Source organism: Brachycentrus maculatus, unplaced genomic scaffold, assembly GCF_059751285.1.
Source record: "Brachycentrus maculatus isolate JH-2025_06_01 unplaced genomic scaffold, ASM5975128v1 h1tg000459l, whole genome shotgun sequence".
In the NCBI taxonomy this organism is placed as follows: domain Eukaryota; kingdom Metazoa; phylum Arthropoda; class Insecta; order Trichoptera; family Brachycentridae; genus Brachycentrus; species Brachycentrus maculatus.
In genome coordinates, this window is record NW_028281206.1 from 1,127,608 (window position 1) to 1,152,779 (window position 25,172).

At 31.7% G+C, this 25,172-nt stretch overlaps 1 protein-coding gene across 1 annotated transcript; it reads right to left on the reverse strand.

The window, feature by feature from the left end:
• Positions 1-1,290: 1,290 nt before the first annotated feature.
• On the reverse strand, positions 1,291-24,955 carry Inx7 (innexin 7). The gene is made up of 8 exons (XM_088271736.1): positions 24,818-24,955; positions 14,328-14,564; positions 13,790-13,967; positions 11,994-12,141; positions 9,083-9,269; positions 7,789-7,939; positions 3,286-3,475; positions 1,291-2,073 (listed from the first exon to the last, which is right to left on the reverse strand). Exons 2-8 carry the CDS (start codon positions 14,562-14,564, stop codon positions 1,794-1,796), a joined length of 1,371 nt encoding a protein of 456 aa, XP_088127862.1. The 5' UTR covers positions 24,818-24,955; the 3' UTR covers positions 1,291-1,793.
• Positions 24,956-25,172: the final 217 nt, after the last annotated feature.

A 25,172-nucleotide genomic window follows, 5' to 3' on the forward strand; every position in this document is an offset into this window, starting at 1 on the left:
TTAGTGATCCCGGGTTCGATTCTGGATTGGTCACCATTTGAACTATTTTCACCTAGGCACCATTTTTGGATGGATAAGGATTAGAGAGAGAGATATGTATGTATGAATGAGAAAATACGTAATTCTCCCAAAATGAGTTTTCTATAAAACTCATGGGAATATTACAATAAACGAAAGGTATCTATGGTATATGTGTAAATAAAATACCTTCAGATTTTATTAAACGCATATAGTACCGACTCTCAATATTGTGACAGTCGGTAAAGCAGATCGCGAAAATCTACCACCAGACGCGCATGCGTCGCACTGAAAAAACAAAAGACTTCAGATAGCAAAATATTGTGTTTGTTGAACTGTCATATTATGTATAATTTATAAAAGATTATTTTAGAATAAACTTTTACTGTCGTTTCTTTAATTACAAAGCTATGCATTGTTTATTTTATTATTATACACCCACTAATTTACAAATAAAAATATTACCACGTTATATATATGTACTTAACATATACTGTTATATTTTTTAAATAAATTAACGAATCAATTTGGTGTAAAAAGTGTAATATCATTTGAAATTTGATATTAAAAGTGGAATATCACTCATAAATTAGTAATAAACGTGGAATATCATTTGTTTATTTGTATTAAAAGTGAAATACAACTTAAAATTGGATTTATTGACTTGGAATTTAATTTGTAGTATTCATAATTTAAACTTAAAACATTTAAATCAAACACCGATATAAAGGGTTGTATATTTTAGTTTTTAAAACATATAAATAACTCTAAAAATCAGTGTTTGATTTCAATATTTAAAATATAAAAAATTGTTTATAAGTCGGTTTTAAAAGTGTAAAAAATATCAAGCGGCATATCACTTATAAATTGGTATTTTAAAAAAATATTATATTTTGGTAATCAATGTAATCGGTGTCCAATATATCACTTATAAATTGGTATGAAGCGGAATATCACTTATAAATTGTAATTAAAAAATATATACATATATTTATATATATTTATATATATATATATATATATATATATATATATATATATATATATATATATATATATATATATATATATATATATATAAATATATATATATAAATATATATATATATATATATATATATATATATATATATATATATATATATATATATATATATATATATATATATATATATATATATATATATATATATATATATATATTGGTAATCAATGTAATCGGTGTCCAATGTATCACTTGCAAATTGGTATGAAGCGGAATATCACTTATAAATTGGTATTTAAAAAAACTTGACATCGAAAGTGGATCACTTATAAATTTCTGTTAAAAATGGAATATCACTTCAATATAAATTACAACATTTTGAGTGCGTCCAAATACTTGTTCACAAAGTCTGGATTATCTCCAATTACAGGAGTTATTTTCATATTATTTTTTGACATCTCATAAAAGATAAAGAAGAATATGGAAGTCTGGGCATTTACGGGGCTGACGACCCCCGAAAAAAAAAACATCAATATAAATTAGTATGAAAAGAGCAATATCACTTATAAATCAGTATGAAAAGAGCAATATCACTTATAAATCAGTATGAAAAGAGCAATATCACTTATAAAATGGCGTTAGAAGTGACATATCACTTATAAATTGGTCTTAGAAGTGATATATCACTTATAAATTGGTGCAAGAAGTGGCGTGGTGCTTTGCAGTTCTGTCGTTGTTTTCCTATATCCTAGCTTTTCCTATTTCTAATCCTGTTCAGTCTTTATCTCCTCTACTGGTCCTTCCTGCTGATTGGCTCAGCCGCCACGTCTCCTATCTCGCTCCCCCCTGTCGGCCGCAGCCTGAGGGTGCTTTCGTCGAAGTAGTTGATCTCATCGTGGGGCTCATCCAGCAAGGGGCTGGCTTTGTCCGGCACGTCGATCCCTCGACTGAAAATGGGGGCTTTCTCGTCCGTGGTGCTTTCCGCTTCGTTGTAGTAGGGCGGTGTCCTGATGCCTCGAGTCTCGTCGTCAGCTTGGTCCATTTCTTCGGCAAGGCTGATGAAGAGGTTCCTGAAATGGCATTTTGAACTAATTAAATGCAGGTTCGGCAAAACGGTGATCTAGTGACATTAACACGTTTCCTGAATACTAGTAAACTGTCAACCCACGTGGATGTTTCTGCCATTTTTTTCCATGGTTGTGCTAGAAAAAAGTGCTCCAAAAAACATTTTGTTTTTTGATCTTTGGGTTGGGTGTCTCCAGCAAATTAAAAATTGAATATTTTTGAAAAATACTTGGACCATGCTATGCAAAAACGTTTCCCTGTCTTTGACTTGTGACTTTAAAAAATGACATTTAATTTATTTACATCATTTGGGGTATGTTCGAATTTTCGAATCCTTGTTCATAAATCTGGGTTTCTCCACTTTCTGGAGTTATTTTTACATCGTGACGTCTCAACATAGATGTAGAAGAATATGAAAGCCTGGGTATTTACAGGGCTCGTATATGCTGTATTGAGATGTCAAAATATTCAAATAACTCCGGAGTGGAAATCTAGATTTGGAAAAGATAAAAACTCCAATCAACATACCTGAGTTAACTAGCATTATTATATAAAAAAAGATGGGCACACCAAAAATGTACCTGAGTTAAGTAACATTATTACAGAAAAAAAGGCACACCAAAAACGTACCTGAGTTAACTAACATTTTATTACACAAAAGGAAGATGGGCATATCAAAAACGTACCTGAGTTAACTAACATTATTACAGAAAAAAAAATAAGCACATCAAAAACGTACCTGAGTTAACTAACATTATTACACAAAAGGAAGATGGGCACATCAAAAACGTACCTGAGTTGACTAACATTATTACAGAAAAAATGGGCACACTAAAAATGTACCAGAGTTAACTAACATTATTACAGAAAAGGAATATTGGCAAACCAAAAACATATCTGAGTTAATTAACATTATTACAGAAAAAAAATGGGCACACCAAAAACGTACCTGAGTCAACTAACATTATTACAGAAAAAAAGATGAGCCGACCAAAAAAGTACCTGAGTTAACTAACATTATTACAGAAAATGAAGATGGGCAGACCAAAAACGTACCTGAGTTAACTAACATTATTACAGAAAATGAAGATGGGCAGACCAAAAACGTACCTGAGTTAACTAACATTATTACAGAAAATGAAGATGGGCAGACCAAAAACGTACATGAGTTGACTAATTTTTTTCCCAAAAGGAAGATGGGTAGACCAAAAACGTACCTGAAGATAAAACCATCCATGTTCTTGGCGAGATAATAGAGGAAGAGCCAGTCGGCAAAGTAGCATTGCTTGGTGACGGAGATCACGTTCCTCAACTTCAGCTTTCCGGGGTTCGCGTTGGAGAAGACCAACTCACTGAAGCGAGCAGAGCGGGAGTGGAGGATGATGGTGACGAGACGCCAGATCAACCCTGATGAAGGTTACACATATGAAAAATGTTTTCATCTTACAGTTCGTCAGATTTGCAGAAAAGAATTAGTAAAATAAACTCTTCACGATAGACATCTGGGAGTCAACATCCCTAGAGCGACATGCGGAGGCACCAACAGATCCTAGGATCTACAAAAAGAAGAAGAAGAAGACGAACTCTTCACCTGATCTTTATCCTTTTTCTCATTTATTAATTTCAGTTTTACTTGGTAAATACCTGTATTTCTTAAAACCTATCGTGACACATGTTTCGATGCATTCTGCATCATCAAACACCGTATGTGAAGCTAAGCCTAAATTTTAGAGTTGTGTCCTTGGAACTCTTATGTCCGCCTCCGTAGTGTAATGGTCAGCATGCTCGCCTACCGTTCTGGAGGTCCCGGGTTCGATTCCCAGGGGGGGGGGGGTCAAATAAATATAAGTGATTTTTTCACTGTAATATTTATTCAACATTACCCTGGACTGGCACCTGAAGCGGAGGGCTGATCACCTTTCCTTCATGTGTAAACGATCAAGATAACACTGCGTTTATATGAAGCAGTGCCCTATGCACCATTGGGGTGCGGATAAGGGTTTTATTATATATGTATATATATATATATATATATATATATATATATATATTTATATATATATATATTATATATATATTTATATATATATATATATATATATATATATATATATATATATATATATATATATATATATATATATATATATATATATATATATATATATATATATATATATATATATATATATATATATATATATATATATATATATATATATATATATATATATATATATATATATATATATATATATATATATATATATATATATATATATATATATATATATATATATATATATATATATAAATATATATACATATATATTTATATATATATGGAGATATGAACATTTTAGTTATAGAAAACTATACTTTGTCATTGTTCGCTCCTTACTACATTATGGTATTGTTGAATGGGGGGAAGGGAGTTTATTTAGGGAAGGAGGTAGGAGAAAGTTTTTTTTTTATATCTCAACATAGATGAAAAAGAAATTGGAAGTCTGGGCATTTACGGGGCTTGCGTCCGTCATGGGCTGGCTTAAGTTAGCACACACGAAGGGTGGTTTTGTTTGCATGCTGTGGTAGTGATTGTCCCGACGAAGAGACGGATACGTCTCGAAACCGGTAGACGTAAAAATCTCGGTGAGTGGTTTGATACTAATATTATTAAAAAAAAATTGTAAAAAATTAAATCAGTGAAAATTACTAACCACAAAGTAAATGCTTTAAATATTAATACATTTAGAATATAATCACTGAGGTGTTGAAAAATAAGTCCTATAATTGGAGATAATTCAGAATTGAAGCATAAGGACACACGTAAAACGTTGTTCATAGTTTTTTACGAAAAATATATGCTACTGTAAATCTTTTAATCTTATAAGTTCCAGATATCTTTTAACCCTTTCCGGTCCATATTTTTTTTAATTCCATCAGGTCCACAATAGATTAACAGCATTACAGGGTTTAACAACACATCCAAGTTTTTTTTTTATAAAACTACACTTGTATTAAAAATTTATTTTTATTTTGAATGTATACAATCTTGTCTCTTACATTTTATAGACATCTGTGTGATATCGCTGAAAACAGTCACCGATGCAAAGGCCGAGTTTTTCGTAAGTAACGCAAATGTATCGGGTTTTTTTCCTACCTCCAGGAATTTTTCGTTGAGCGTAACATTTTTCCATTCACGTGGGCTATTGTGGGTGAAATCGTCATCACTGCTGCTCACATCGCTCACTCCTTTCAAGAACGTCATAAATAAAAAAACTTGATTTTTCAGGAGAACATTTTTAAAGTTAAAAAATATAACACAATGTATTAAAAATAAATATCTTGATATCTTTTTAGGTAAAACCTGACTGTTTTTTCTCCATTTGAAAAATATTTAGTACATTTAAAAAAATAATTGAACAATACCTTTTCTTCAAAATGCAAAAACAACACCTTCTGTCCTGTAGCGGGTAAATATTAAGTTAAAAATATGCCTCTTTTGCTGGAATATAGTACATTTTCAGTAAATATAGTACATAATAGTACATGCACAACTGAAAATTTTCGATTTTTGATTTATGACGTTCTTGAAAGGAGTGAGCGACATGCGCACGGGTCGAGTGTAACTGATGCCGGTAGCCGGACATCCGAGTGACGGGTACCGAGCCAGCCCCCAAAACAAACGTTTTGTATCATTCTCAGGTAGAAAGTTACACATTCAAGTGTTTATAAAAATCATTGAATCCTCGTCCCAGTATACCGCACACTAAATACGAGTGAGAAAAAAATGTTTGCTGGTATTTTAACACTAAATTGCTGAAGAAAAAAATGTGGAATGACATTCGCCATAAGACTCACTGGAATAAAGTCGATGTCGAATGACATTCGACATAGGACTCACCGGAACAAAGTCGATGTCGAATGACATTCGACATAGGACTCACCGGAATAAAGTTGATCTCGAATGACATTCGACATAGGACTCACCGGAATAAAGTCAATGTCGAATGACATTCGACATAGGACTCACCGGAATAAAGTCGATGTCGAATGACATTCGACATAGGACTCACCGGAATAAAGTCGATGTCGAATGACATTCGACATAGGACCGGAAAGGGTTAAACGTTACCTCGTTTCATCGCTACTTAACAGAAATAATAATTTTTGAAGTGTTTGCGACGATGATATTGTGCATTATTTTTATTTGATGTTTAAAACAAAATGCGATAAGAAGATTAGTTTTATCGCATCATTTGTCTTGACTACGAATGTCACTTGACTGAGTGATATAGAGATTAAAAAAATTCATATCTTGACGAAAAATCTAAGGTCTATAGAACAAAGGTCTAGATTCTAGATAATTATCACAAAAAAAATCTTTTGAAAATTAATCCTTATATCCTGGTTCATATCTCTTTATTTATTTACTTATTTATTTAAATACATAATATTTAAAAGACACATTTATAATATTCCCGATGAGTAATTTCCATTACTCATTTAGGGACATGGGATTAAGGTTAACAAGACTGAAAAACAAATAAGAAAACACAGGGCAAAATGTAAAATATAAAGCAATAAAAGGTAGAGTAAATAGGCATATAAAAAATAAGGTAACTAAAGAAAAAAAGAGAAAATAAATGATTTTTTCAATTCATTCATTTTGGATCCCTGACTGGGTTCTATTTTATATATCGCTCACTCCTATCAACAACGTAATAAATAAAAAAAACTTGATTGTAAGGAGATCATTTTTTAAATGAAAATATATAATACAATGCATTTAAAATAAATATCAAGCCACTTATTGAACTTTTTACTCCGCAACAAATCTTTTTAGGTAAAACCTGAATGTTTTTTCTCCATTTGAAAAATATTTAGCATATGTATTTAAAAAATAATTAAACAATACCTTTTCTTCAAAATGTAAAAACAACACTTTCTGCCCTGTAGCGGGTAAATATTAACAACATTGTGAGTGTGTCCAAATACAAATCACAAAATCTGGACAATATCAATACTAATAAAAGTGTTTCTGATCAATAAAAAGCTTATTTTCATCTCCACCTGATGTCTCCAGTGAAGTTCTAGTGATTCAAGAACAATGTTTCAAAATTGGTTCATATATATAGGACTTCCAAGAATTTGAGTAGTGTGGTTGTCAATAATGGGTAGAATTGGTAAATGTTACACGTGTGTAAAGTGATCGACTTCCATATTCTTCTTCATCTGTGTTGAGATGTCAAAAAATAAAATGAAAAATAACTCCTGTAATTGGAGATAATCCAGATATGTGAAAAAGTATTTGGACACACTATAAATGTTGTAAATTAAACTTGATTATTCTAACCGCCATCCGCACCCGATGGTGCATAGGGCACCGCATCTATTGACGCAGTGTTTTGTTGATTGTTACGTACATGAAGGCAAGGATATCACTCCTGCATTACAGGGACCAGTCCAGGGTAATATTACATAATTACTTGAGTGTAAAATCACCAAAAAAAAAATCACCCTCCCATTGGGAATCGAACCCGTACCTCCAGCACGGTAGCTTAACTCGCTAACCATTACGCCACGTTGGCGGATAAATTAAGTCAAATTTTGTTTTTTTTTTATTATTTCGCGGATTACTTGCAACAAGCTCGCGGACCACCGCTTAAGAACCACTGCTCTACATAGGAAGTAAGAGGGTAAAGAAGACGTGTGCTCACCCAAGGCACTGGCGATGAAGAGGAAGAGGAACCAAAACCAGAGGAAGGTGTAAATCTTCTCGTTGATGACGTTGAGCGCCATCACACACAGCGCGTCGTGTTTCTGGATGGATCCGCTCGGTCCATACTTGTGGAACTGGCATTTTGTCACCTTCAAACAAACAAACAAATTACAAATCTTATAATTTAAACATTTGGCTGTACGTTTTTTTTGCATTTTTGGACTAAATAGATTCTACTTAGTCCAAAAATGCAAAAAAAAAAGTACTACAAAAAATGTCCCTTACTGTGTTTTAAGTTTGGACAGACGTACTATCTACCCTCTGATTGCATACATTGAAAGCTGTCCCACCGCATGCCCAGATCTGATACAGAAGCATCTAGGCTTCCTGACAGATCTGCTCTTGCTAAGCAATTTTTTTTTAACTAAGTTGCGAAATTTATTGAAAATGTGAAACAACATAAAATTGTATCCCGATTTTACTATGAATTTACATTTAAAAGCTTTCAATATACCTGTCACTGCCAATCTAAATAATACAAGGCTGTAAGTCCGTCACCAAATTTTCTAGAAGTTCCCCAGTGTAGGCAGTGAAAGGGATCAGTGTTTAGTTCAATTAGTCAGCTAGATCCGATTACGACTCGACGTTGGCCGGCACACAGACGCCCACAACCCCGACCAGCACAGCAGACAGACACGGAACAGTGCAAAGACATTTACAGAAAATGGTCAGTCATCGCATTTCCACTCAACCATTATTCATCGACACTATTTCGGATCCCTTTCATAAGTAACTACACATATATATATACGTATGTATATACACACATACACATATATATTTTTTTCTTGATACATGCCTATCACAATCCTAACAAACGATGGACATAAAAAATATATATATTTTTTTTTTATAAAGATCAACCCTATCTCACAACCTGGCACAAAGTCCTAACCATGACACTGAAAGACAACAATAACACAACGCAGTACTTTACACAAAGATAACACCCTTACGATGCAACACTTTTGATCTGCATACAGCTATATATGTTATCAAACGTTTTGACCAATATCAGAAGTCTGTTTTTGGTTGATTGGAAGATATTACTTTTTAGCAATAAGCCCGCCAATGTACTTATTTCTTTGTGAAGTATAGTGAAGTGATCACATCTGAGATTTCTTAATTTGGTAGGTGTTGAATAGAAAATGTTTAGCTTAAACAATGTTAAAATACAGTTAGTTGACATAAAATATGGTATAAAAATTAAAATAAATTACAAAATGGTTTACTTTTGGAAAAACGATGTCCAAGGGATCCATGAATCCGTCCCAATTGACCCCTGCAATCTTGGTTCCCAGAGAGATGAAGTTTCCGCCAAGAAACACGTTAGTGATGTACACTTGGAACATGATGTTAAAGAAGTTGAGAAGTTCGCAGAAGATGAGCCAAGTGGACCAAGTCCTTGTGGCGTGGAGTCTGCAAAACAATTAAGATAATTTCATTAATTTATTCGGCAGTCACTTTGTGGAAAAATCTATTCATGTTTAGTTTAAGTTTTGCTTGGTAAATACCACTATTTCTTAAAATCTATTGTGACACGTGTTTCTTCAAATACCGTATGTGAAGCTAAATCTAAATTTAATATTTAATTTATATTTGAAGCACTAACTTTGTGATTTGGACACACTCAAAATGATGTAAATAAATTAACTGGTCAAAATATAAGCAAAAATAATAAAAATGAAAATGATATTTTTTGCGTTTCTCCTGTATGTGATTATAATCCAGGATTCGGACCTCACATACTAATAAAAGAGTTTCTGCACAAAGAAAAGCTTCTTTTCATCTCACCAATAGATGTGTCTAGTGAAGTTCTAATTATTCAAGAACAGCGTTTCGAAACGTTGGTTCATATATCGCTCACTCCTTTCAAGAACGTCATAAATCAAAAATCGACAATTTTGATTTGTGCATGTTTTCGGCATTCCCAGAAAATGTACTCTATCCCAGCAAAACAGGTATATTTTTAACTTAATTTTTACCGCTACAGGGCAGAAAGTTTGTTTTTGCATTTTGAAGAAATTGTATTGGTTAATATTTTTTTTTAAATATACTTAATATTTTTAAAATAAAGAAAAAACCTTCATGTTCTACCTAAAAAGATCTGTTGCACAGTAAAAAGTTCAATAAATGGCTAGTAATTTATTTTTAATACATTGTATTACATTTTTAAACTTTAAAAACGCTCTCCTGAAAAATCAAGTTTTTTTTATTTATGACGTTTTTGAAAGGAGTGAGTGATTTATAGTACTTCCAAGAATTTGAGTAGTGTAATTGTCAATAACGGGTAGAATTAGTGAATGTTACACGTGTGTAAAGTGATCACTTAAACCAGCCGACATGACGGTCGTCAGCCCCGTAAATGCCCAGACTTCCATATTCTTCTTCATCTTTGATAGATGTAAAAAAAAATACCATTGCATGTTGCTGCAAATTTGATACATAAGTATTTTCTCGACTTTTCCTTGTTTAATGTTTTTCATTCTTTTTTAAAAATTTATTTTTCCTCAGATACAAAATATTTTTTAAATTTAAAATTAAAAAGTCATGCAATGAATTGGTTAAAATCAACTTTCATCGAAACGGCTTTGATAATTTTAAGCAGAAAATGTGTCATGTTTATTGATTTCTTACATATCGACGGTTTATCTAAATTATACTGTTTTAAAATGACGCGAGGATATAAAATACATAATAAAATACTCAAAAAAATGCGTCAAGCTCATATCAATTAAGTCTTTGTAAGTGATATATCGAACTGATAGCAAACAATCTTATACGCGTTATTGAAATAATGGAAAATCCCAAATTTAAAGTACTTTCAAGATAAAATCTACAAATATGGATCGGCCTTTTTGATGATTGATCGATTTATATTATGCTACCTGTACTCGACCATTACTGTGATGTTCTGGTTAAATGGAAAAGAAAGAATATCGAAATTATACATCTCTAATAGTGTCGGGTTGTGGTCCCGTGGTTAGTGTGGCGGACTCTTGAGTCTGAGTTTCTCGGTTCGAATCCACTCTACCACAATTTGATACCTATTTCTAATAATGAGCCGCTTAGGCTCACAGAAATAGTATGAAATTAAAGTGTTTTTGTAAATAATAAAAAACACAACTATTTCTGCTTTCATTATCATTCATCGTTCACTTTGTGTAATACTTCACAAAATGAACGATGAATGATAAGGAGAGTGTTATATTACCATACCACAATGGATTCGGTCCTCACATACAAATAAGAGTTTGTGCTCAATAAAAAAAGCTTATCTTATATATATATATATATATATATATATATATATATATATATATATATATATTTATATATATATATATATATATACATATATATATATATATATATATATATATATACATATATATATATATATATATATATATATATATATATATATATATATATATACATATATATATATATATATATATATATATATATATATATATATATATATATATATATATATATATATATATATATATATATATATATATATATATATATACAAATATACACATATATATATATATATATATATATATATATATATATATATATATATATATATATATATATATATTTATATATATATATATATATGTATATGTATATATATATATATATATATATATATATATATATATATATATATATATATATATATATATATATACATATATATATATATATATATATATATATATATATATATATATATATATATATATATATATATATTGGCGTTTCTCATGTATGTGATTATAATCCAGGATTCGGACCTCACATACTAATAAAAGAGTTTCTGCTCAATGAAAAGCTTATTTTCATCTCACCAATAGATGTCTTTAGTGGAAGTTCTAATGATTCAAGAACGTTTCGAAATTGGTCCATATATATAGAACTTCCAAGAGTTTGAGTAGTGTGGTTGTCAATCATGGGTAGAATTGATGAATGTTACACGTGTGTAAAGTGATCACTTAAATGACTCAGCTTATGACGGTCGGAAGCCCCGTAAATGCCCAGACTTCCATTTTCTTTATCTATGTGGAGATGTCAACAAAAAAATGACAAATATTTGTCCAAATTTGTAAAAATTAAATGTTTTTTCACCTGACAAGGAAGTCTGTCTTGATTGTTGACATCTTCTCGCTCAACGTGTCCTTAGACGGAACAACGATTCCGTTTACCGTTATGTCCTGATCAGCGAACGACAGAGATGCCATCTGGAGACCATTCACCAAGGCTTGGATGCGTCCACCTACGTCACGAATGCGTAAATTCGATGAAAAATATGATAGACGAAGAAGCTATGTTATAAGGATTATTGAAATCTGTCCCAACGCATTCCCAGATCTGATACAGAAACATCTAGTTGTGAATAAATTAATTGATAACATTATGAGCTTAAAATTAACAAAAGACATATTCTAGCGTTTCTTAAGTATTTTCTAGCTTTTCCCAGGATTCGGACCTGACATAAAAATTAAAAAATTTTCATATTATTTTGAGAAATAAAAAGACTTTGTTTTTTTTTACAACATTTTGAGTGTGTCCAAATACTTGTTCACAAAATCTGGATTATCTCCAATTACAGGAGTTTTTTCATATTATTTTTTGACATCTCATCAAAGATGAAGAAGAATATGGAAGTCTGGGCATTTGACCTCGCATACTAATATAAGAGTTTCTGCTTAATAAAAAGCTTCTTTACATCTCACCAATAGATGTCTCTAGTGAAGTTCTAGTGATTCAAGAACAAGGTTTCTAAATTGGTTCATATATACAGAACTTCCAAAAATTTGAGTAGTGTGGTTGTCAATAATGGGAAGAATTGGTGAATGTTACATGTGTGTAAAGTGATCACTTAAACCAGCCTATGACGGTCGTCAGCCCCGTAAATGCCCAGACTTCAATATTCTTCTTCATCTTTGATGAGATGTCAAAAAATTAAAATAAAAAATAAAAATACTTTGTTTTTTGATCCACTCACATTTTTATTAACAACCAACTAGTTTCGGCAACAACCTGTTGCCCTCTTCATGATAAAAATGTGAGTGGAACAAAAAACATATATCAATAAGTCTTTTTATTTCTCAAAATAATATATCAGTATGATCCACAAAGTAAATGCTTTCAATATTCAAAACATATAGATTTTCTGCTTGATAAATAGCTTGCCTCATCCCACTGTAGACGTCTGTCGTGAATTATATTGAATTCAAGAACTGTGTTTCGAATTAAATCAATATATCTAGGAGTTCCAAAAATTTGAATAGTGTGGTTGTCAATCATGGGTGGAATTGGTGAATGCTACTTTCAACCCTTATCCGCAACCAATGGTGCATAGGGCACTGCATCGAATTGACGCAGTGTTATCTTGACCATTACTTACATGAAGGCAAGGCGATCACTCTTGCGCTTCAGGAACCAGTCCAGGGTAATATTAAATAAATATTACAGTGTAAAATCACTAATATTTATTTTCACCCCCCCTGGGAATCGAACCCGGGACCTCTAGCACGGTGGCTAAACACGCTGACCATTACACCACGGAGACGGACAAAAGTGTAGGTGAAGTGTAGGGTACACGTGTGTAAAGTGATCACTAAACCAGCCTGTGACGGTCGTTAGCCCTGTAAATGCCTAGACTTCCATATTCTTCTTTATCTTTGTTGAGATGTCAAATAAAATAATGTAAAAAATAATTTCTAGAATGTTTTTCACAGATACTTTGTGGTATCGTAAGGGAAGGGTAATTATCTGTAACCTAACTATGAGTATTTCAATGCTTTAGAATTAGTATATAAACCCTGATGATGACAAGGTTCTTGTCGAAACCGGTTGGTTAAATTGTATTAATAAAAAAGTGGTTAAAACTTAGTTATTTAAGTTTAAAAAATAATTACCTTCCAACTTCCTCCAGATTTTATGTGGCAGATAGAACATGATTGCCTGTCCGAAGAGCATGAATGGGACCCATTGGTAGTAGGCGTGGTGGGTCAACTGGTCTTGGTCACTTGAAGGGCCGACTCCAGCATGAGGGATATAGCCCAGTTGGAGCATCGATTCATTGTAGTGACGGACCTGATGACAATACAAAATAATAAATGCTGAAATGAAGATGAATCTTCTCTAAACCCAGACTCCGCAGAAGACCAGTTAGGAAGAACTGATCAAAATTAGAATACAGAAAAAAAAATCTTCCTAAATCCTAGAATCCCCAGTATAGAATAATAGAATAAAATAATAGGACGCCGAAGGACATCATGGCTGAAAATCCTACGACAATGGTTTGGCAGAAGCACCAAATCTCTGTTCCGAGCTGCAGCATCAAAATTGAAGATAGCCATGATGATCGCCGATCTTCATTACAAATGGCACAGAAAGAAGAATAAGAAAACAAAAACAAAGAAATTGATTATTATGTTCAGATCTGATACATACCACCGTAAACGTGCTGGTGAAGAAGCAGAAAGTGTTGATGACGTTCTGAGGGACTCCGGCATCGACGATACACCTGATGTGCTCTCCGATGTACTCTCTGGAGCAGACGAGGATGGTGCAGAGGATCAAGATGACGGAGGAGATGCGGTAGTGGAACCAGAAGACCAGGTTGTCGATGGACGCCTTCCCTGGCTTGATCTTCAGCTGGTTCCCGAGAACCGAAAACGGAGCCAACATCTACAAAAGAAGAATAAACAAATATTTGGTGAAATATGTTTTTAATATTCTCAATATTGTTAATATTGAAGGCTATTTATTGATTTGGCGTTTAATTTGTAGAACTCCATTTTAATTTATGTATTAATTTTAAATCAAACACAGATTTTTTGAGTCTACTAAGTTGTATTTTATTAACAAAAACTCATAAAAAATTATACTGTGACAATTGTTTCGCCTTGTTAGGGCATTATCAAACGAATGTGAAGATCAAATGGACTACGGTCCTTATGTAGCTATACAATTCTAAGTGACAGTTTTAACACGTGCAGCAATAATTTATGGGAGACAACAGTAGCTAATGGGGGATGTAGGTACATCCCCCATTAGCTACTGTTGTACATTTTTTGTAAAAAAATAAATAAGTAAATGTGTTTTTCTCATTTATTTCTTTTGAATATGCTTCTTATTTATTTTACCTGTTAATTGTTTTTATATTTTGCCATTTTTGATTATTCAAAAAAAACTTTTTTGGTTACTTTATTATTTGTGTTCCAGTCTTTTAACCTTAATCCCATGTCCCAAAATGAAAAATAGAAATTACTCATCGGGAATATTGTATGTATATAAGTATGACTTATGTATGTTATATGTTTTGATAAAAAAAAAAAAATATATATATATGTATATATATATATATATATATATATATATATATATATATATATATATATATATATATATATATATATATATATATATATATATATATATATATATATATATATCTGTCTATCTGTCTAAAAACGTAACTACATTGCCTACTAAATGGAGACGATTTATACTATTTTTAAATATGTACGACAAGGATAAGGAAACGCGCTGTTTTACGACTTAACCACATGGATATACACCTGGGATCACTATCCAACTAATGTGTTTCCTTACAAAATCATGTACAATTCATTACGAAGGTCGCACCACGCCTTGCCAAGCCTCGTGATGAGTTTCACAACAATAAACCCAATCGATTACACTCAATACGGATCGCGACGAAACACACGTAAACTCCTGATAAAATAATTAATATTGAAGTGCTCGAGACTTCAATTAATCATGTATCACTATGACATTCGTAAATCCTGTTGAATTTTGACCTTTAAACGAAAATTACAGACAAAGAAAATGCGACCAGATAATCTGGTCAAATTATCTGGTCAAATTATAAGCTTAATAATAAAAATGAAAATGGTATTTTCTGGCGTTTCTCATGTGTGTGATTATAATCCGGGATTCGGATCTCACATACTAATATAAGAGTTTCTGCTTAATAAAAAGCTTCTTTACATCTCACCAATAGATGTCTCTAGTGAAGTTTTAGTGATTCATGAACAAGGTTTCTAAATTGGTTCATATATATAGAACTTCCAAGAATTTGAGTAGTGTGGTTGTCAATAATGGGTAGAATTGGTGAATGTTACACGTGTGTAAAGTGATCACTCAAACCAGCCTATGACGGTCGTAAGCCCCGTAAATGCCCAGACTTCCATATTCTTCTTCATCTTTGATGAGATGTCAAAAAATAAAAGAAAATGCGTTTGAAATACGGTACACGTGATAGCATTTCAAAGTCAAATTTAAAAAAAAAATAAGGCCCATTCGTTAACATTGTTAAAAATCTCAAAAAAATATTGTTTATATCGCTCACTCCTTTCAAGAACGTCATATACCAAAAATCGTCAATTTTCAATAGTTGTACATGTTTTCGGAATGCCCAGAAAATGTACTTTATCCCAGAAAAAGAGGAATATTTTTAACTTAATATTTACCCTTTACAGGGCAGAAAGTGTTGTTTTTGCATTTTGAAGAAAAGGTATTGTTCAATTATTTTTATAAATATACTAAATATTTTTCAAAAGGAGAAAAAACCTTCAGGTTTTACCTAAAAAGATCTGTTGCACAGTAAACAGTTCAGTAAGTGGCATGATATTTATTTTTAATACATTGTATTATATTTTTAAACTTTAAAAACGTTCTCCTGGAAAATCAAGTTTTTCGATTTATGACGTTCTTGAAAGGAGTGAGCGATATGTTTAAAATTGTTCTATAAATAAGTGTATACTTTTTATATAAATAAAGAAAATTAAAAAAAAACCAACAGCTATATTTTAAAACTATCTTTACGTATGCATTTAAGAATTACTCTAACATAATATCCCATCATTGTCTCGTGTCTTTTCTTATATCGTAGTCATACAGGAGAAGGTGACCAACTACCAAAACGTAAAATGTTCAGGAGGGCCATTTAAGTCACTTTTGCTCGGCAAGAAAAAAAACATCAATGCAGTTAGTCATTTTTACCAAGTCAATATATTATTCTTACAAGTTTAAAATCCTTTGGGATTTTTTCAAGGCAATATTAAGCTAGTCTTCTTCTTTCTTCTTCATCTTCTTGCTCAATACTGAGCGTCGCGGTCTTCTGGAATGTCAGGCACTTGGTGCACAAGTCCTCTCCATTCTTCCCGGTCCTGGGCCAACTTGATGGCAGCGTTTAGCGAGGATCCGGTTAATTCCTTTATTTGGTCTGTCCATCTTGTTGGAGACCGTCCTCTTGCCCGCTTGCCTTCAACTGTACCTGTTACTACCAGTTTTTCAAGACTCTTCTCGTTCTTTCTGGCGATATGCCCAAAGTAGGACAGAATCCTTTTCCTGCAAGTCGTGGAGAGTCTGTCTGTCACTGACAGTTCGCGGAGAATGGAGACGTTTGTGCGTATTAAGCTAGTAAGATATCAAATAGTCAATGATCACGTTTTTGTAAAACAATGCACTTGGTTACTTTCTCCTGTATGACTACGATATATAGACTTTTCTTATGCATAGTTGTGAAGAACTGTAATTGGCACTCATGATTTTTTTGTTTGTATTCTGATTTATCATATATTGTAACTGTTGTTTTTCCTTCCAATAAAATAAAAATAAAATAAAATAAAATAATACAAGAAAGCACTTCCCAGCAAACCACACAATTCACAATTATATATATATATATATATATAGACATTTTATGTTATTCATTGTTTCGGCATTCATTTTGTGACATGCCTTATCCGCACCCCAATGGTACATAGGGCACAGCATTATATAAATGCACTATTATTTTCATTGTTAACACACGAAAGAAAGGTGATCAGCCCTCCGCTTCAGGTACCAGTCCAAGGCAATATTGAATAATATATTATTAGATTAAAACCAATATTTTTAGCTTTTCCACATTATTTAATTCTACACTTTATTTAAATAAAGTGGAAAAGCTAAAAATATTGGTTTTAATATAATAATATATTAAAAATGCAATTCCATCACGAAGTGTCAGTGGATAATATAAATCTATTAATATTGAATAAATATTAGAGTGAAAAAATCACTTATATTTATTTCACCCCCGCTAGGAATCGAACCCGGGACCTCCAGAACGGTAGCCGAGAGTGCTGACCATTACACTACAGGGGTAATAGATACAAGTGACAAAAATGAAAGCTTCGAATTTGAATAAATAATACTAATGATGAAAAAAATGTCGAATAACATGCGACATTGGACCTAAGAGGAAAAAATCGATATCGAATGAGATTCGACATTGGACCAGTAAGGGTGAACCCCTTGTGTTATTTGCCCGAATACAATTCGGGTAGGTATTATGCTGACACAGTAATTTGCCCGAATCCAGTTCGGGCACATCGTACACGAAGCATTTTATAGTGATTTGCCCGAATCCAGCTCGGGTCGTTCCCCCACCATTCTAGATATATCCATTAAAAAAATAATGTTTTTTTTTTACAAAATACATATTTAAATAATACAAAATAGTTGGTAAATATACAATACATTTCAAATATAACGTTTCTACCTCTCTAATAAAGTAGATACTTGTGTTTAGAGAGGGAGTTCGTTTTACATTTTTTTTTAAAGAAAATAAATTTAACAATTCAATATTCCTTTGCCTTTTTTCTTTCCTAATATTGTTTATAAATGTTTTATACTGATTTATTATATTTTAAAATATGATAAAAAAACATGATAGTGAAAAAAAGGGTGGCCTTTTTTTGACCCACCTTTTTCCAAGTTGACCACAGAAGCGGTTAAGTCGCAACTTAATTTTCTGTAAATCCTGGTAACATTTTACCTAATTGATTTTTTTCTTAAAGCGTCTTTTTCTTTGCATTAAAAATATAAATAAGCCCGCTAATGTACTTATTTCTTTTCTGTACATGGAGTTTAAATAAATAAATATATCGTAGTCATACAGGAGAAAGTGACCAAGTGCATTGTTTTACAAAAACGTGATCATTGACTATTTGATATCTTACTAGCTTAATATTGCCCCGAAAAAAATCCAATGGATTTTAAACTTGGAAGTATAATATATTGACTAGTTAAAAATGACAAGCTGCATTGGTATTTATTTGCTTGCCAAGCAATAGTGACTTAAATGGCCCTCTTGAACATTTTACGTTTTGGTAGTTGGTCACTTTCTCTTGTACGACTACGATATCTTCAGTATTAAAAATGCATTTTTTTCATAGTACCTACCTATCAATAGCTAAATGCGTTGACGATATAATTTTATCTGTCAACCACGCATCTAGGCGTTTGTTTTCAAAGTACCTACCCGTAAACACTTATCGGAAAATTAATCTATGGTCTATTTGAAATCGGTAGGTGTTGTAATATAAACAAATAACGAGTATACAATATAATAATATCACGTGCTTTGAAATAGGTCGATTGGAATAACAAGAATTGTTTGCTCTGTAATGAGTGTCGAAGTAATAAGTAAAAACAAAACCTTATCATAAAATCATTCAATTATACTATCAATCATTTAAAACAAGACTAATAGTTATTTATTTTTGATCGATTTATTGATTTGGCGTTTAATTTGCAGAACTCTATTTTAATTAATATATTATTTTTTTTAATTTTTAGTCCGCCTCCGTAGTGTAATGGTCAGCACGCTCGGCTACCATTCTGGAGGTCCCGGGTTCTTTTCCTAGGGGGGGTCAAATAAATATAAGTGTTTTTTTCACTGTAATATTTATTCAATATTACCCTGGACTGGTACCTGAAGCGGAGGGCTGATCACCTTTCCTTCATGTGTAAACGATCACGATAACACTGCGTTTATATGAAGCAGTGCCCTATGCACCATTGGGGTGCGGATAAGGGTTTAAAAAAATGATAATAATAAAAAAAATTAAATCAAGCACGATTTTTTGAGTCTACTCAAAAATAAAAATTAGTATTGTGACAGTTGTTTCGCCTAGTTATGGCATTTTCAAACGAATGTACATTCGTTCGTTTACACGAATACAATTTAGTATACTCAAAAAATCTGTGTGTTGATTTAAAATTTAATTTAATACATAAGTTATTTTTTAAGGAAGGATGAAAGCAGAGTGAATGCTGTTGAAATGCGCTCCCTCAGACGAATGTGTGGAAAATCATTGTATGACAGAATTAAAAACGATGATATAAGGAAGGAATGTAAGGCTGAACGAGGAATAATTGAAAAGATTAGAAAGAGCTCTTTGCGGTGGTATGGACATGTGGAGCGAATGGATAGCGAGAGAATGACTAAGAAAATATATGTGGCGAATGTGAGAGGGAAAACAGAACGTGGACGACCGAAAAAGACTTGGCACGATCAGATCAATCAGAACCTAAAATCTGGCGGTGTCAAAAGTCTGCGTAATCGGAGGGCATGTATGACTAGATGTATGGATGTGAAGGAGGCTAGGAGTGTATGTCAGGACAGAAGAGTGTGGCGTTCCATCCTCTCTGCCTACCCCTGCGGGGAAACGGCGTGATGGTAGTAGTAGTAGTAGTAGTAGTTATTTTTTAAATTATTTTTTGACATCCCAATATAGAATCTATGTCGATATGTAAAAAAAAAAAAAAATATCTTCCGATTGGAGATAATTCAGATTGGTGAACAAGTATTTGGACACACTAAAAATATTTTAAATAAATTGTCGTACATTATAACAATGATCTTGAGGTAATTACACTTTACATTTAAAATTACACAACGAGTCGATATGTGTATTCAAACATATCGCTCACTCCTTTCAACAACGTCACATAAAAATATCGTCAATTTTCAGTTGTGCATGTTATCGTAATACCCAGAAAATGTACTATATCCCAGCAAAAGCGGCATATTATTAACTTAATATTTACCCGCTACAGGGCAGAAAGTGTTGATTTTGCATTTTGATGAAAAGGTATTGTTTAATTATTTTTTTAAATATACTAAATATTTTTCAAATGGAGAAAAGTCATTCAGGTTTTATCTAAAAAGATCTGTTGCACAGTAAAAAGTTCCAGAAGTGGCTTGATATTTATTTTTAATACATTGTATAATATGTTTAAACTTTGAAAACGATCTCCTGAAAAATCAAGTTTTTTGATATATGACGTTGTTGACAGGAGTGAGCGATATGTCAATTACGTATTACTCAATACCACCATATTGGTATCGGTAGGTACTTAAGTAATATTGCACCCGGAGGCATTTTAATGCATATTAAGCATGCAGTTATTATCAAAAGCAAATAACCTTATAAAGATGTACGCTTATTATTTTTTGACATCTCATCAAAGGTGAAGAAGAATATGGAAGTCTAGGCATTTACGGGGCTGACGACCGTCATAGGCGGGTTTAAGTGATCACTTTACACACGTGTAACATTAACCAATTCTACCCATTATTGACAACCACACTACTCAAATTCTTGGAAGTTCTGTATATATGAACCAATTTAGAAACCTTGTTCTTGAATCACTAGAACTTCACTAGAGACATCTATTGGTGAGATGTAAAGAAGCTTTTTATTAAGCAGAAACTCTCATATTTAAAATATATCAGAACTTCCAAGAATTTGAGTAGTGTGGTTGTCAATAATGGGTAGAATTGGTGAATGTTACACGTGTGTAAAGCGATCACTTAAACCAGCCTATGACGGTCGTCAGCCCCGTAAATGCCCAGACTTCCATATTCTTCTTCATCTTTGATGAGATGTCAAAAAATAATATGAAAATAACTCCTGTAATTGGAGATAATCCAGATTTTGTGAACAAGTATTTGGACACACTCAAATGTTGTAAGATGTGTGCATGTGTATTATCATATCAATTTTTGTAGATGTATCCAAAATAAAACAAAATTATTAGATCGAATTCTACTTTTACGTGTAATACATAATAATAATAAATAAAACCCTTATCCGCACCCCAATGGTGCATAGGGCACTGTGTCATATAAACGCAGTGTTATCTTGATCGTTTTACACATCAAGGAAAGGTGATCAGCCCTCCGCTTCAGGTACCAGTCCATGGTAATATTGAATAAATATGACAGTGAAAAAATCTCTTATATTTATTTTACCCCCCTTGGGAATCGAACCCGGGACCTCCAGAACGGTAGCCGAGCGTGCTGACCATTACACTACGGAGGCGAAAAAAATTATTTTACATACATACATATAAATACATATCGCTCACTCCTTTCAACAACGTCATATATCAAAAATCGTCAATGTTCAGTTGTGCATGTTTTTGGAATGCCCATAAAATTTACATTTTTAACTTAATATAATTTAATATATTTGTCATTTAGAGAAATAGTGGTATTTACTAAGTAAAACATTAATTTAAAATGGATAGATTTTACCACAAAGTGACTGCCGAATCAATTAATGAAATTAATATTTACCCGCTACATGGCAGAAAGTGTTGTTTTTGCATTTTGAAGAAAAGGTATTGTTTTATTATTATTTTTTAAACATACTAATTATTTTTCAAATGGAGAAAAAACATTCAGATTTTACCTAAAAAGATCTATTGCATAGTAAAAAGTTCGAAAAGTGGCTTGGCATTTATTTTAAGTACATTTTATTATATTTTTAACTTTAAAAACGATCTCCTGAAAAATCAAGTATTTTGACATACGTTGTTGAAAGGAGTGAGCGATAAGTATGTACATTTATTTAAAAATTTATAAACATAATTAACTTTTTACATACGTTTTATTTATTGTTTTTATCTAATTTAACTTAATATGCACACTAAAAATAAAGAAAACATAATTAAAATAAAACTATTTTACAAATTTCATAGAATTAACTCTTGATCATTTACCCATTCCTTTATTTTGCCTTTGTTCCATATTTTATTTTGACCTCTAACATCCGTCGGCAACTAATTAAAAATGTTCGGAACGATATATTGCAGTGTTGGACTCCCATATTTATTGTTGATTCTTGGGACTATCAAACCTTCGTTGTGTGTAAATCGTGTATCATGGTTGTGTACTAGAAGATGTGGATATTTTTGTCTAGTTTGTTGCTCAACGATGATACCCATCCACAATATACCACGTATCGCCAGTAATTTTAAATGTTTATATATCAAGATTGGATTGTCCCTTTGATTATATATATATATATATATATATATATTTATATATAAATATATATATATATATATATATATATATATATATATATATATATATATATATATATATATATATATATATATATATATATATATATATATATATATATATATATATATATATATATATATATATATATATATATATATATATATATATATATATATATATATATATATATATATATATATATGACTGGGCACACTTCGATCACTCCTTTCAAGAACGTCATAAATCAAAAAACTTGGTTTTTCAGGAGAACGTTTTTAAAGTTCAAACATTAAATATAATGTATTAAAAATAAATATCAAGCCACTTATTTAACTTTTTACTGTGCAACAGATCTTTTTAGGTAAAACCTGAATATTTCTTCTCCATTTGAAAAATATTTAGTATATTTAAAAAAATAATTAAACAATACCTTTTCTTTAAAATGCAAAAATAACACTTTCTGCCCTGTAGCGGGTAAATACTAAGTTAAAAATATGCCTCTTTTGCTAAGAAATAGTACATTTTCTGGGCATTACGAAAACGTGCACAACTCAAAATTGACGATTTTTGATTTATGACGTTCTTGAAAGGAGTGAGCGACTTGTGATTATGGAATATTGTAGATTTTGAACCATTTTTAAATTCGTTTTCGTCGAATGTCCCCAAGACTTAATTTCATATTTTAATATGTTAATTAGTTAGTTACATTATTAGTTAATTGCAACATTTCTTAAAATATGACATTTCTTTTTAAAAATACTAACTAATACAGCCTGATATTTTTGTGTGTAACATTCCCGCGCGTCTCACTTTTATACTCGCTTTGATACAAACGAGTATAAACATGATTTGTCGCGGACTAAAGCCGATATATTAAAGTGTTCGACTCCCATATTTATTGTTAATTCTTGGGACTACCATTAAACATTCGTTGTGGGTAAATCTAATTTTTTTCATATTCAGAATGGGACGCGTTTCGTCTTATCAAGACATTATCTAACTGACTTAAATATTTGCAAAATGTCCTAATAAACTAACAATAATTGCTAATGTTATATATTTATTTATTTTATTAATTAAACTTCATCTACAGAAAAGAAAAAAGTATTTTTAATTAAAATTTTACATAGTTAATACAACTTTTTCTTAAAATCGACTGTGACTCGTGTTTCGATGCATTCAGCGTCATTTTCAAACATTCATCGAAACACGTGTCACAGTAGATTTTAAGAAATAGTGGTATTCACTTAGTAAAATTTTAATTGAAAAGGATAGGTTTTACCACAAAGTGAGTGCCGAATCAATTAAATAAATAAATAAGTACATTGGTGGGCTAATTGCTAAAAAAAATTGGTAAAAAATATTGCAAAAAAATATTGTAAATTTTTGTGTTTTTTTAAATAATATACACAAATATTTCAATTTCATACTATTTCTGTGAGCCTAAGCGGCTCATTATTAGAAATAGGTATCAAATTGTGGTAGAGTGGGTTCGAACCGAGAAACTCTGATTTAAGAGTCCGCGACACTAACCACGGGGCCACAACCCGACACAAAATGTTTTAAATCCATCATTTTACTAATTTTGAAATTAAAAGTCGTGATAAAAACAAGAAAAGAATAATCGTTGTCATTTTTCGAACAATATAAAAAATATCAATAATTCGGGCTGTCATTTTTAACCTGTCAAATTCATACATTTTTCCTCAACTGGTCGCGACTTTTGCCGCTTTTTTTTCAAAATAATTCAAAAGTGTTCCGTTACCTTGATTCAAATTTCGGGTGTCCGCGAAAGCTACACTTTTAAACACTGCACAATAATGCAACGGACAATAATATGGATATTGCGAACAGGCTCTCGGTTTGGATCACTAAAACGACAGAGTGTTGTACATCACTATCGTCCGAGTTCGGCTAACATCACTTGAATAATGAATCGTCAGTAGGGTAGACGGGCAATTTGTCACACGGTGATTCAGAAATTTAAAGAAACTGTTCAATTAATTTTAAAGTGAATTAAGATATCGGCGAAAATTCGACTTCCGTCAAGATAACATTTCAGAATCCAATCAAAAGCAACAATTTCATATTCTCAATATTATTAATATTTAAAGCAGGTG